The 13,147-nt window shown below is 54.2% G+C and overlaps 1 protein-coding gene across 18 annotated transcripts in view; it reads left to right on the top strand.

Annotated features, from left to right (window-relative positions):
• The window catches only part of LOC107307524 (ataxin-2-like protein), a 119,667-nt gene that overhangs the window by 85,817 nt on the left and 20,703 nt on the right, over positions 1-13,147 (top strand). For all 18 annotated transcript variants that reach the window (XR_014941092.1, XM_085533349.1, XM_085533351.1 and 15 more), the window contains 2 exons: positions 4,594-4,717; positions 10,833-10,942. Coding sequence is in view for 17 of the 18 variants with exons in the window: in XM_085533349.1 (XP_085389475.1) it covers positions 4,594-4,717; positions 10,833-10,942 (234 nt within the window). In the remaining variant the exon portion in view is untranslated. The remainder of the gene's footprint in view (positions 1-4,593; positions 4,718-10,832; positions 10,943-13,147) is intronic.

The following is a 13,147-nucleotide window of genomic DNA, read 5'->3' as shown; positions in this document are numbered from 1 at the left end:
TGGAGGATAATGGGGGGCTATGGGGTTAATAGGGGGGAATGGGGGGATTTGGGGTCAGGATATGGGGCTGGGGGGGGATATGGGGGGCAATGGGGGGATAATGGGGGGCTATGGGGCTGGGGGGGGGATATGGGGGGTAATGGGGTTAATAGGGGGCAATGGGGGGGATATGGGGGGCTATGGGGGGATAATGGGGGGCTATGGGGCTGGGATATGGGGGGTAATGGGGGGATAATGGGGGGCTATGGGGCTGGGGGTGGGATATGGGGGATAATGGGGGGCTATGGGGCTGGGGGGGGGATATGGGGGGTAATGGGGGGATATGGGGCTGGGGGGGGGGATATGGGGGGCTATGGGGTTAATAGGGGGCAATGGGGGAGATATGGGGGGTAATGGGGGGCTATGGGGCTGGGGGGGGGATATGGGGGGATAATGGGGGATAATGAGGGGATATGGGGCTTTGGGGGGGGATATGGGGGGCTATGGGGGGATAATGGGGGGCTATGGGGCTTTGGGGGGGGATATGGGGGGTAATGGGGTTAATAGGGGGCAATGGGGGGGGATATGGGGGGCTATGGGGGGATAATGGGGGGCTATGGGGCTGGGGGGGGGATATGGGGGGTAATGGGGGGATATGGGGCTGGGGGGGGGGATATGGGGGGTAATGGGGGGCTATGGGGCTGGGGGGGGGGATATGGGTGTAATGGGGGGATAATGGGGGGCTATGGGGCTGGGGGGGGGATATGGGGGGTAATGGGGGGCTATGGGGCTGGGATATGGGGGGGTATGGGGGGATAATGGGGGGCTATGGGGCTGGGGGGGGGATATGGGGGGTAATGGGGGGATATGGGGCTGGGGGGGGGATATGGGGGGTAATGGGGTGTTAATGGGGGGCTATAGGGGTCTGTGGGGTTAATATGGGGCTATGGGGTTAATAGGGGGGAATGGGGGGATATGGGGGGGATTTGGGGTCGGGATATGGGGCTGGGGGGGGATATGGGGGGATAATGGGGGGCTATGGGGCTGGGGGGGGGGATATGGGGGGATAATGGGGAGCTATGGGGCTGGGGGGTGGGATATGGGGGGTAATGGGGGGCTATGGGGCTGGGGGGGGGGATATGGGGGGATAATGGGGGGATATGGGGCTGGGGGGGGGATATGGGGGGTAATGGGGGGCTATGGGGCTGGGGGGGGGATATGGGGGGTAATGGGGGGCTATGGGGCTGGGGGGTGGGATATGGGGGGTAATGGGGAGATAATGGGGGGCTATGGGGCTGGGGGTGGGATATGGGGGGTAATGGGGGGATATGGGGCTGGGGGGGGGATATGGGGGGCAATGGGGGGCTATGGGGCTGGGGGGGGGGATATGGGGGGTAATGGGGGGCTATGGGGCTGGGGGGGGATATGGGGGGTAATAGGGGGATAATGGGGGGCTATGGGGCTGGGGGGGGGGATATGGGGGGTAATGGGGGGATATGGGGCTGGGGGGGGGGATATGGGGGGTAATGGGGGGCTATGGGGCTGGGGGGGGGGATATGGGGGGTAATGGGGGGCTATGGGGCTGGGGGGGGGATATGGGGGGTAATGGGGGGATATGGGGCTGGGGGGGGGATATGGGGGGATAATGGGGGGCTATGGGGCTGGGGGGGGGATATGGGGGGATAATGGGGGGCTATGGGGCTGGGGGGGGGATATGGGGGGATAATGGGGGGCTATGGGGCTGGGGGGGGGATATGGGGGGTAATGGGGGGATATGGGGCTGGGAGGTGGGATATGGGGGGTAATGGGGGGATAATGGGGGGCTATGGGGCTGGGGGGGGGATATGGGGGGTAATGGGGGGCTATGGGGCTGGGGGAGGGATATGGGGGGTAATGGGGGGATATGGGGCTGGGGGGTGGGATATGGGGGGTAATGGGGGGCTACGGGGCTGGGGGGTGGATATGGGGGGATAATGGGGGGCTATGGGGCTGGGGGGGGATATGGGGGGTAATGGGGGTATAATGGGGCCTATGGGGCTGGGGGGTGGGATATGGGGGGTAATGGGGGGATAATGGGGCCTATGGGGCTGGGGGGGGGATATGGGGGGCTATGGGGGATAATGGGGGGCTATGGGGGGATAATGGGGGGTAATGGGGGGCTATGGGGGGATAATGGGGGTCTATGGGGTTAATAGGGGGGAATGGGGGGGATTTGGAGGCGGGATATGGGGCTGGGGGGGGGCTATGGGGGGATAATGGGGGGCTATGAGGCTTTGGGGGGGGATATGGGGGTTAATGGGGTTAATAGGGGGCAATGGGGGGGATATGGGGGGATAATGGGGGGCTATGGGGCTTTGGGGGGGGATATGGGGGATAATGGGGGGATAATGGGGGGCTATGGGGCTTTGGGGGGGGATATGGGGGTAATGGGGTTAATAGGGGGCAATGGGGGGGGATATGGGGGGCTATGGGGGGATAATGAGGGGATATGGGGCTTTGGGGGGGGATATGGGGGGTAATGGGGGGATAATGGGGGGCTATGGGGCTGGGGGGGATATGGGGGGCTATGGGGGGATAATGGGGCCTATGGGGCTGGTGTGGAAATATGGGGGGCAATGGGGGGGATAATGGGGCTATGGGGTTAATGGGGGTTAATGGGGGGATAATGGGGGGCTATGAGGTTTATAGGGGGCAATGGGGGGTTAATGGGGGCAATGGGGGTCTATGGGGTTAATAGGGGGCTATGGGGTGTTAATGGGGGTCTATGGGGTTAATGGGGGGCTATGGGGTGTTAATGGGGGGCTATGGGGTTAATGGGGGGCTATGGGGTTAATAGGGGGCTATGGGGGATAATGGGGGGCTATGGGGTTAATGGGGGGCTATGGGGTGTTAATGGGGGGCTATGGGGTTAATAGGGGGCTATGGGGTGTTAATGGGGGCTATGGGGTGTTAATGGGGGTCTATGGGGTGTTAATGGGGGTCTATGGGGTTAATGGGGGTCTGTGGGGTGTTAATGGGGGTCTATGGGGTTAATGGGGGTCTATGGGGTGTTAATGGGGGGCTATGGGGTTAATGGGGGTCTATGGGGTGTTAATGGGGGTCTATGGGATGTTAATGGGGGTGTATGGGGTTAATGGGGGGCTATGGGGTGTTAATAGGGGGCTATGGGGTGTTAATGGGGGTCTATGGGGTTAATGGGGGGCTATGGGGTGTTAATGGGGGGCTATGGGGTGTTAATGGGGGCTATGGGGTGTTAATGGGGGGCTATGGGGTGTTAATAGGGGTCTATGGGGTGTTAATGGGGGTCTATGGGGTTAATGGGGGTCTATGGGGTGTTAATGGGGGTCTATGGGGTGTTAATGGGGGGCTATGGGGTTAATGGGGGTCTATGGGGTGTTAATGGGGGGCTATGGGGTGTTAATGGGGGTCTATGGGGTTAATAGGGGGCTATGGGGGATAATGGGGGTCTATGGGGTGTTAATGGGGGTCTATGGGGTTAATGGGGGGCTATGGGGTGTTAATGGGGTCTATGGGGTTAATGGGGGGCTATGGGGTGTTAATGGAGTCTATGGGGTTAATGGGGGGCTATGGGGTGTTAATGGGGGTCTATGGGGTGTTAATTGGGTCTATGGGGTGTTAATGGGGGTCTATGGGCTTAATAGGGGGCTATGGGGTTAATAGGGGGCTATGGGGTTAATGGGGGGCTATGGGGGGGCAATGGGGGTATAACTGGGGGCTATGGGGTTAATAGGGGGCTATGGGGAGATATGGGGGGTAATGGGGGTCTATGGGGTTAATAGGGTTCAATGGGGGGGATATGGGGGTCTATGGGGTTAATGGGGTTATAATGGGGGGCTATGGGGCTAATAGGGGGCAATGGGGGGATATGGGGGGGATTTGGGGTCGGGATATGGGGCTGGGGGGGTAATATGGGGGGTAATGGGGGGATAATGGGGGTCTATGGGGTTAATGGGGGGCTATGGGGTGTTAATGGGGGTCTATGGGGTTAATGGGGGTCTATGGGGTGTTAATGGGGGTCTATGGGGTTAATGGGGGGCTATGGGGTGTTAATGGGGGTCTATGGGGTTAATGGGGGTCTATGGGGTGTTAATGGGGGTCTATGGGGTGTTAATGGGGGGCTATGGGGTTAATGGGGGTCTATGGGGTGTTAATGGGGGTCTATGGGGTTAATGGGGGTCTATGGGGTGTTAATGGGGGTTAATGGGGTTAATGGGGGGCTATGGGGTGTTAATGGGGGTCTATGGGGTGTTAATGGGGGGCTATGGGGTGTTAATGGGGGTCTATGGGGTGTTAATGGGGGTCTATGGGGTTAATGGGGGTCTATGGGGTGTTAATGGGGGTCTATGGGGTTAATGGGGGTCTATGGGGTTAATGGGGGGCTATGGGGTGTTAATGGGGGTCTATGGGGTTAATGGGGGTCTATGGGGTGTTAATGGGGGTCTATGGGGTGTTAATGGGGGGCTATGGGGTTAATGGGGGTCTATGGGGTGTTAATGGGGGTCTATGGGGTGTTAATGGGGGTCTATGGGGTTAATGGGGGTCTATGGGGTTAATGGGGGTCTATGGGGTGTTAATGGGGGTCTATGGGGTCAGCCGCTGTTGGCCCCATTGCTGCAGAGCGCTGCTGCTGCTGCTGCTGCTGCTGCTGCCCCACATCGACTGGTGCCGTCGGGGGGACCCGCCCCCATCGCAGACGGACCCACAGCCGCCATCTATGGTGAGTGGGGGCCTTATATCGTGATATGGGCCCTATATATCGCGATATGGGCCCTATATATCATGATACGGGGCTTTATATCGCGATATGGGCCCTATATATCATGATATGGGCCTTTATATCGTGATATGGGCCTTTATATCGCGATATGGGCCCTATATATCGTGATATGGGCCTTTATATCGCGATATGGGCCCTATATATCATGATATGGGCCTTTATATCGTGATATGGGCCTTTATATCGCGATATGGGCCCTATATATCGTGATATGGGCCTTTATATCGCGATATGGGCCCTATACATCGTGATATGGGCCTTTATATCGTGATATGGGCCTTTATATCGCGATATGGGCCCTATATATCATGATATGGGCCCTATATATCATGATATGGGCCCTATATATCATGATATGGGCCTTTATATCGCGATATGGGCCCTATATGTCGTGATATGGGCCTTTATATCGCGATATGGGCCCTATATATCGTGATATGGGCCTTTATATCGTGATATGGGCCTTTATATCGCGATATGGGCCCTATATATCATGATATGGGCCTTTATATCGTGATATGGGCCTTTATATCGCGATATGGGCCCTATATATCGTGATATGGGCCTTTATATCGTGATATGGGGCTTTATGTCGTGATATGGGCCTTTATATCGCGATATGGGCCCTTTATGTCGTGATATGGGCCCTTTATGTCGCGATATGGGCCCTATATGTCGTGATATGGGCCTTTATATCATGATATGGGCCCTATATATCGTGATATGGGCCTTTATATCGTGATATGGGGCCTATATGTCGTGATATGGGCCCTATATGTCGTGATATGGGCCCTATATATCGTGATATGGGCCTTTATATCGCGATATGGGCCCTATATATCGTGATATGGGCCCTTTATATCGCGATATGGGCCCTATATATCATGATATGGGCCTTTATATCGTGATATGGGCCCTTTGTGTCGTGATATGGGCCTTTATGTCGTGATATGGGCCTTTATGTCGTGATATGGGCCCTTTATATCGCGATATGGAGTGATATGGTGCCTTACGTCGCGATATGGGTGGTTTTATGTCGCGATATGGTGCCTTATGTTGCGATATCAGCCACTTTATGTCGTGATATGGTGCCTTATGTCGCGATATGGAGCAATATAGAGGCCTATCGCGGCCCTATCGCGGCCCTATCGCGACATAATGGCTGCCATATCACGATATAGAGCCCTATTGCGACATAATGGCTGCCATATCGCGATATAGAGGCCTATCGCGACATAATGGCTGCCATATCGCGATATAGAGGCCTATCGCGACATAATGGCTGCCGTATCGCGATATAGAGGCCTATCGCGACATAATGGCTGCCATATCGCGATATAGAGGCCTATCGCGACATAATGGCTGCCATATCGCGATATAGAGGCCTATCGCGACATAATGGCTGCCATATCGCGATATAGAGGCCTATCGCGACATAATGGCTGCCGTATCGCGATATAGAGGCCTATCGTGACATAATGGCCGCCATATCGCGATATAGAGGCCTATCGCGACATAATGGCTGCCATATCGCGACATAGAGGCCTATCATGGCCCTATCGTGACATAATGGCTGCCATATCGCGATATAGAGGCCTATCGTGATATAATGGCTGCCGTATCGCGATATAGAGGCCTATCGCGACATAATGGCTGCCATATCGCGATATAGAGGCCTATCGCGACATAATGGCTGCCATATCGCGACATAGAGGCCTATCATGGCCCTATCGTGACATAATGGCTGCCATATCGCGATATAGAGGCCTATCGTGATATAATGGCTGCCGTATCGCGATATAGAGGCCTATCGCGACATAATGGCTGCCATATCGCGATATAGAGGCCTATCGCGACATAATGGCTGCCGTATCGCGATATAGAGCCCTATCGCGACATAATGGCTGCCATATCGCGATATAGAGGCCTATCGCGACATAATGGCTGCCATATCGCGATATAGAGGCCTATCGCGACATAATGGCTGCCATATCGCGATATAGAGGCCTATCGCGACATAATGGCTGCCATATCGCGATATAGAGGCCTATCGCGACATAATGGCTGCCGTATCGCGATATAGAGCCCTATCGCGACATAATGGCTGCCATATCGCGATATAGAGGCCTATCGCGGCCCTATCGCGACATAATGGCTGCCATATCGTGATATAGAGCCCTATCGCGACATAATGGCTGCCGTATCGCGATATAGAGGCCTATCACGACATAATGGCTGCCGTATCGCGATATAGAGGCCTATCGCGACATAATGGCTGCCGTATCGCGATATAGAGGCCTATCGCGACATAATGGCTGCCATATCGCGATATAGAGGCCTATCGCGACATAATGGCTGCCATATCGCGATATAGAGCCCTATCGCGACATAATGGCTGCCGTATCGCGATATAGAGGCCTATCGCGACATAATGGCTGCCGTATCGCGATATAGAGCCCTATCGTGGCCCTATCGCGACATAATGGCTGCCATATCGCGATATAGAGGCCTATCGCGACATAATGGCTGCCATATCGCGATATAGAGGCCTATCGCGACATAATGGCTGCCATATCGCGATATAGAGGCCTATCGCGACATAATGGCGGCCATATCGCGATATAGAGGCCTATCGCGACATAATGGCGGCCATATTGCGATATAGAGGCCTATCGCGACATAATGGCTGCCATATTGCGATATAGAGGCCTATCGCGACATAATGGCTGCCATATCGCGATATAGAGGCCTATCGCGACATAATGGCTGCCGTATCGCGATATAGAGCCCTATCGCGACATAATGGCTGCCATATCGCGATATAGAGGCCTATCGCGACATAATGGCTGCCATATCGTGATATAGAGGCCTATCGCGACATAATGGCTGCCGTATCGCGATATAGAGCCCTATCACGACATAATGGCTGCCGTATCGCGATATAGAGGCCTATCGCGACATAATGGCTGCCATATCGCGATATAGAGGCCTATCGCGACATAATGGCTGCCGTATCGCGATATAGAGGCCTATCGCGACATAATGGCTGCCATATCGCGATATAGAGGCCTATCGCGACATAATGGCTGCCATATCGCGATATAGAGGCCTATCGCGACATAATGGCGGCCATATCGCGATATAGAGGCCTATCGCGACATAATGGCGGCCATATCGCGATATAGAGGCCTATCGCGACATAATGGCTGCCATATCGCGATATAGAGGCCTATCGCGGCCCTATCGCGGCCATATCGCGATATAGAGGCCTATCGCGGCCCTATCGCGACATAATGGCTGCCATATCACGATATAGAGGCCTATCGCGACATAATGGCCGCCATATCGCGATATAGAGGCCTATCGCGGCCCTATCACGACATAATGGCTGCCATATCGCGATATAGAGGCCTATCGCGACATAATGGCTGCCATATCGCGATATAGAGGCCTATCGCGACATAATGGCTGCCATATCGCGATATAGAGGCCTATCGCGACATAATGGCTGCCATATCGCGATATAGAGGCCTATCGCGACATAATGGCTGCCATATCGCGATACAGAGGCCTATCGCGGCCCTATCGCGACATAATGGCTGCCATATCACGATATAGAGGCCTATCGCGACATAATGGCTGCCATATCACGATATAGAGGCCTATCGCGACATAATGGCTGCCATATCGCGATATAGAGGCCTATCGCGACATAATGGCGGCCATATCGCGATATAGAGGCCTATCGCGACATAATGGCGGCCATATCACGATATAGAGGCCTATCGCGACATTATGGCCGCCATATTGCGATATAGAGGCCTATCGCGACATAATGGCTGCCGTATCGCGATATAGAGCCCTATCGCGACATAATGGCTGCCATATCGCGATATAGAGGCCTATCGCGACATAATGGCTGCCGTATCGCGATATAGAGGCCTATCGCGACATAATGGCTGCCATATCGCGATATAGAGCCCTATCGCGACATAATGGCTGCCGTATCGCGATATAGAGGCCTATCGCGACATAATGGCTGCCGTATCGCGATATAGAGGCCTATCGCGACATAATGGCTGCCATATCGCGATATAGAGCCCTATCGTGACATAATGGCTGCCATATCGCGATATAGAGGCCTATCGCGACATAATGGCTGCCATATCGCGATATAGAGGCCTATCGCGACATAATGGCTGCCATATCGCGATATAGAGGCCTATCGCGACATAATGGCTGTCATATCGTGATATAGAGGCCTATCGCGACATAATGGCTGCCGTATCGCGATATAGAGCCCTATCACGACATAATGGCTGCCATATCGTGATATAGAGGCCTATCGCGACATAATGGCTGCCGTATCGCGATATAGAGGCCTATCACGACATAATGGCTGCCGTATCGCGATATAGAGGCCTATCGCGACATAATGGCTGCCGTATCGCGATATAGAGGCCTATCGCGACATAATGGCTGCCATATCGCGATATAGAGGCCTATCGCGACATAATGGCTGCCATATCGCGATATAGAGCCCTATCGCGACATAATGGCTGCCGTATCGCGATATAGAGGCCTATCGCGACATAATGGCTGCCGTATCGCGATATAGAGCCCTATCGTGGCCCTATCGCGACATAATGGCTGCCATATCGCGATATAGAGGCCTATCGCGACATAATGGCTGCCATATCGCGATATAGAGGCCTATCGCGACATAATGGCTGCCATATCGCGATATAGAGGCCTATCGCGACATAATGGCGGCCATATCGCGATATAGAGGCCTATCGCGACATAATGGCGGCCATATTGCGATATAGAGGCCTATCGCGACATAATGGCTGCCATATTGCGATATAGAGGCCTATCGCGACATAATGGCTGCCATATCGCGATATAGAGGCCTATCGCGACATAATGGCTGCCATATCGTGATATAGAGGCCTATCGCGACATAATGGCTGCCGTATCGCGATATAGAGCCCTATCACGACATAATGGCTGCCGTATCGCGATATAGAGGCCTATCGCGACATAATGGCTGCCGTATCGCGATATAGAGGCCTATCGCGACATAATGGCTGCCATATCGCGATATAGAGGCCTATCGCGACATAATGGCTGCCGTATCGCGATATAGAGGCCTATCGCGACATAATGGCTGCCGTATCGCGATATAGAGGCCTATCGCGACATAATGGCTGCCATATCGCGATATAGAGGCCTATCGCGACATAATGGCTGCCGTATCGCGATATAGAGCCCTATCGTGGCCCTATCGCGACATAATGGCTGCCATATCGCGATATAGAGGCCTATCGCGGCATAATGGCTGCCGTATCGCGATATAGAGGCCTATCGCGACATAATGGCTGCCATATCGCGATATAGAGGCCTATCGCGACATAATGGCTGCCATATCGCGATATAGAGGCCTATCGCGACATAATGGCTGCCGTATCGCGATATAGAGCCCTATCGTGGCCCTATCGCGACATAATGGCTGCCATATCGCGATATAGAGGCCTATCGCGGCATAATGGCTGCCGTATCGCGATATAGAGGCCTATCGCGACATAATGGCTGCCATATCGCGATATAGAGGCCTATCGCGACATAATGGCTGCCATATCGCGATATAGAGGCCTATCGCGACATAATGGCTGCCGTATCGCGATATAGAGCCCTATCGTGGCCCTATCGCGACATAATGGCTGCCATATCGCGATATAGAGGCCTATCGCGGCATAATGGCTGCCGTATCGCGATATAGAGGCCTATCGCGACATAATGGCTGCCATATCGCGATATAGAGGCCTATCGCGACATAATGGCTGCCATATCGCGATATAGAGGCCTATCGCGACATAATGGCGGCCATATTGCGATATAGAGGCCTATCGCGACATAATGGCGGCCATATTGCGATATAGAGGCCTATCGCGACATAATGGCTGCCATATTGCGATATAGAGGCCTATCGCGACATAATGGCGGCCATATCGCGATATAGAGCCCTATAGTGACCCCTATCGCGATATCCCAGCCCCATTGCAGCCGTTCCCACCCCACGCCGCCGCCGCCGCCCCATTGGCCGCCCCCACCCCGTCCAGCGGCAGCCAGGCTCCGCCCCACGGCGCCCCAAGCCCCGCCCAGGTAATGGAGACAGCCAATCAGAATCGGAATCAAAAGGGGGTGGCGGGGCCAATGGGGTTGAGAGGTGGAGGGGAAGGGGGCGGGGTTAAGGGAGACCCCATTGACCCCAATAGAACCCCATAGAGAACCCATAGATCCCAATAGACCCCATTGAGTCCCCGTAGACCCCATAGAGATCCCTTATAGACCCCCATAGAGATCCCATAGAACCCCCATAGACCCCATTGACCCCAATAGACCCCATAGAGCCCCCATAGACCCCAATAGACCCCATTGACCCCAATAGACACCATAGATCTCCCCATAGACCCCATAGAACACCCATTGACCCCTGTAGACCCCATAGAGTCCCATTGAGCCCCCATAGACCCCATAGAGATCCCATAGAACCCAATAGACCCCATTGACCCCATTGAGCCCCCATAGACCCCATAGAGATCCCATAGAACCCAATAGACCCCATTGACCCCATTGAGTCCCCGTAGACCCCATAGAGATCCCTTAGACCCCAATAGACCCCATTGAGCCCCCATAGATCCCAATAGACCCCATAGAACCCCCTTAGATCCCAATAGACCCCATTGACCCCAATAGACCCCATAGATCCCCCCATAGACCCCCATAAACCCCAATAGACCCTATAAATCCCCCCATAGACCCCATAGATCCCCCCATAGACCCCATAAATCCCCCATAGAGCCCCCATAGATCCCAATAGACCCCATAGAACCCCCATAGATCCCAGTAGACCCCATTGACCCCCATTGTGCCCGTATAGACCCCATAGAGATCCCATAGACCCCAGTAGACCCCCCATAGATCCCAATAGACCCCATTGACCCCCATTGTGCCCCCATAGACCCCATAGAGATCCCATAGACCCCAGTAGACCCCATGGAACCCCCATAGATCCCAATAGACCCCATTGAGCCCCCATAGATACCCCATAGAGATCCCATAGAACCCAATAGACCCCATAGAACCCCCATAGATCCCAATAGACCCCATTGACCCCCATTGTACCCCCATAGACCCCATAGAGATCCCATAGACCCCAGTAGATCCCCCATAGATCCCAGTAGACCCCATTGTGCCCCCATAGACCCCATAGAGATCCCATAGACCCCAATAGACCCCATAGACCCCATTGTGCCCCTATAGACCCCATAGAGATCCCATAGAACCCAATAGACTCCATAGAACCCCAATAGATCCCCATAGACCCCACTGAGCCCCCATAGACCCCATAGAGATCCCATAGACCCCAATAGACCCCCCATAGATCCCAATAGACCCCATTGACCCCCATTGTGCCCCTATAGACCCCATAGAGATCCCGTAGATCCCAATAGACCCCATAGACCCCATTGAGCCCCCATAGACCCCAATAGACCCCATTGACCCCTGTAGACCCCATAGAGCCCCCATTGATCCCAATAGACCCCATAAATTCCCCCTAAATCCTCCCATAGATCCCATAAATCCCCCATAGATCCCCCATAAATCCCAATAGACCCCATAGAACCCCCATAGATCCCAATAGATCCCATTGACCCCCATTGTGCCCCCATAGACCCCATAGAGATCCCATAGACCCCAGTAGACCCCATGGAACCCCCATAGATCCCAATAGACCCCATTGAGCCCCCATAGATACCCCATAGAGATCCCATAGAACCCAATAGACCCCATAGAACCCCCATAGATCCCAATAGACCCCATTGACCCCCATTGTGCCCCTATAGACCCCATAGAGATCCCGTAGATCCCAATAGACCCCATAGACCCCATTGAGCCCCCATAGACCCCAATAGACCCCATTGACCCCTGTAGACCCCATAGAGCCCCCATTGATCCCAATAGACCCCATAAATTCCCCCTAAATCCTCCCATAGACCCCATAAATCCCCCATAGATCCCCCATAAATCCCAATAGACCCCATAGAACCCCCATAGATCCCAATAGATCCCATTGACCCCCATTGTGCCCCCATAGACCCCATAGAGATCCCATAGACCCCAGTAGACCCCATGGAACCCCCATAGATCCCAATAGACCCCATTGAGCCCCCATAGATACCCCATAGAGATCCCATAGAACCCAATAGACCCCATAGAACCCCCATAGATCCCAATAGACCCCATTGACCCCCATTGTGCCCCTATAGACCCCATAGAGATCCCGTAGATCCCAATAGACCCCAT

Source organism: Coturnix japonica, unplaced genomic scaffold, assembly GCF_054131305.1.
Source record: "Coturnix japonica strain WE unplaced genomic scaffold, WE-NBRP24 Scf058, whole genome shotgun sequence".
Lineage (NCBI taxonomy): Eukaryota > Metazoa > Chordata > Aves > Galliformes > Phasianidae > Coturnix > Coturnix japonica.
Note: the sequence above shows the minus strand (reverse complement) of the source record. Positions and strands in the feature narration are given on the sequence as shown.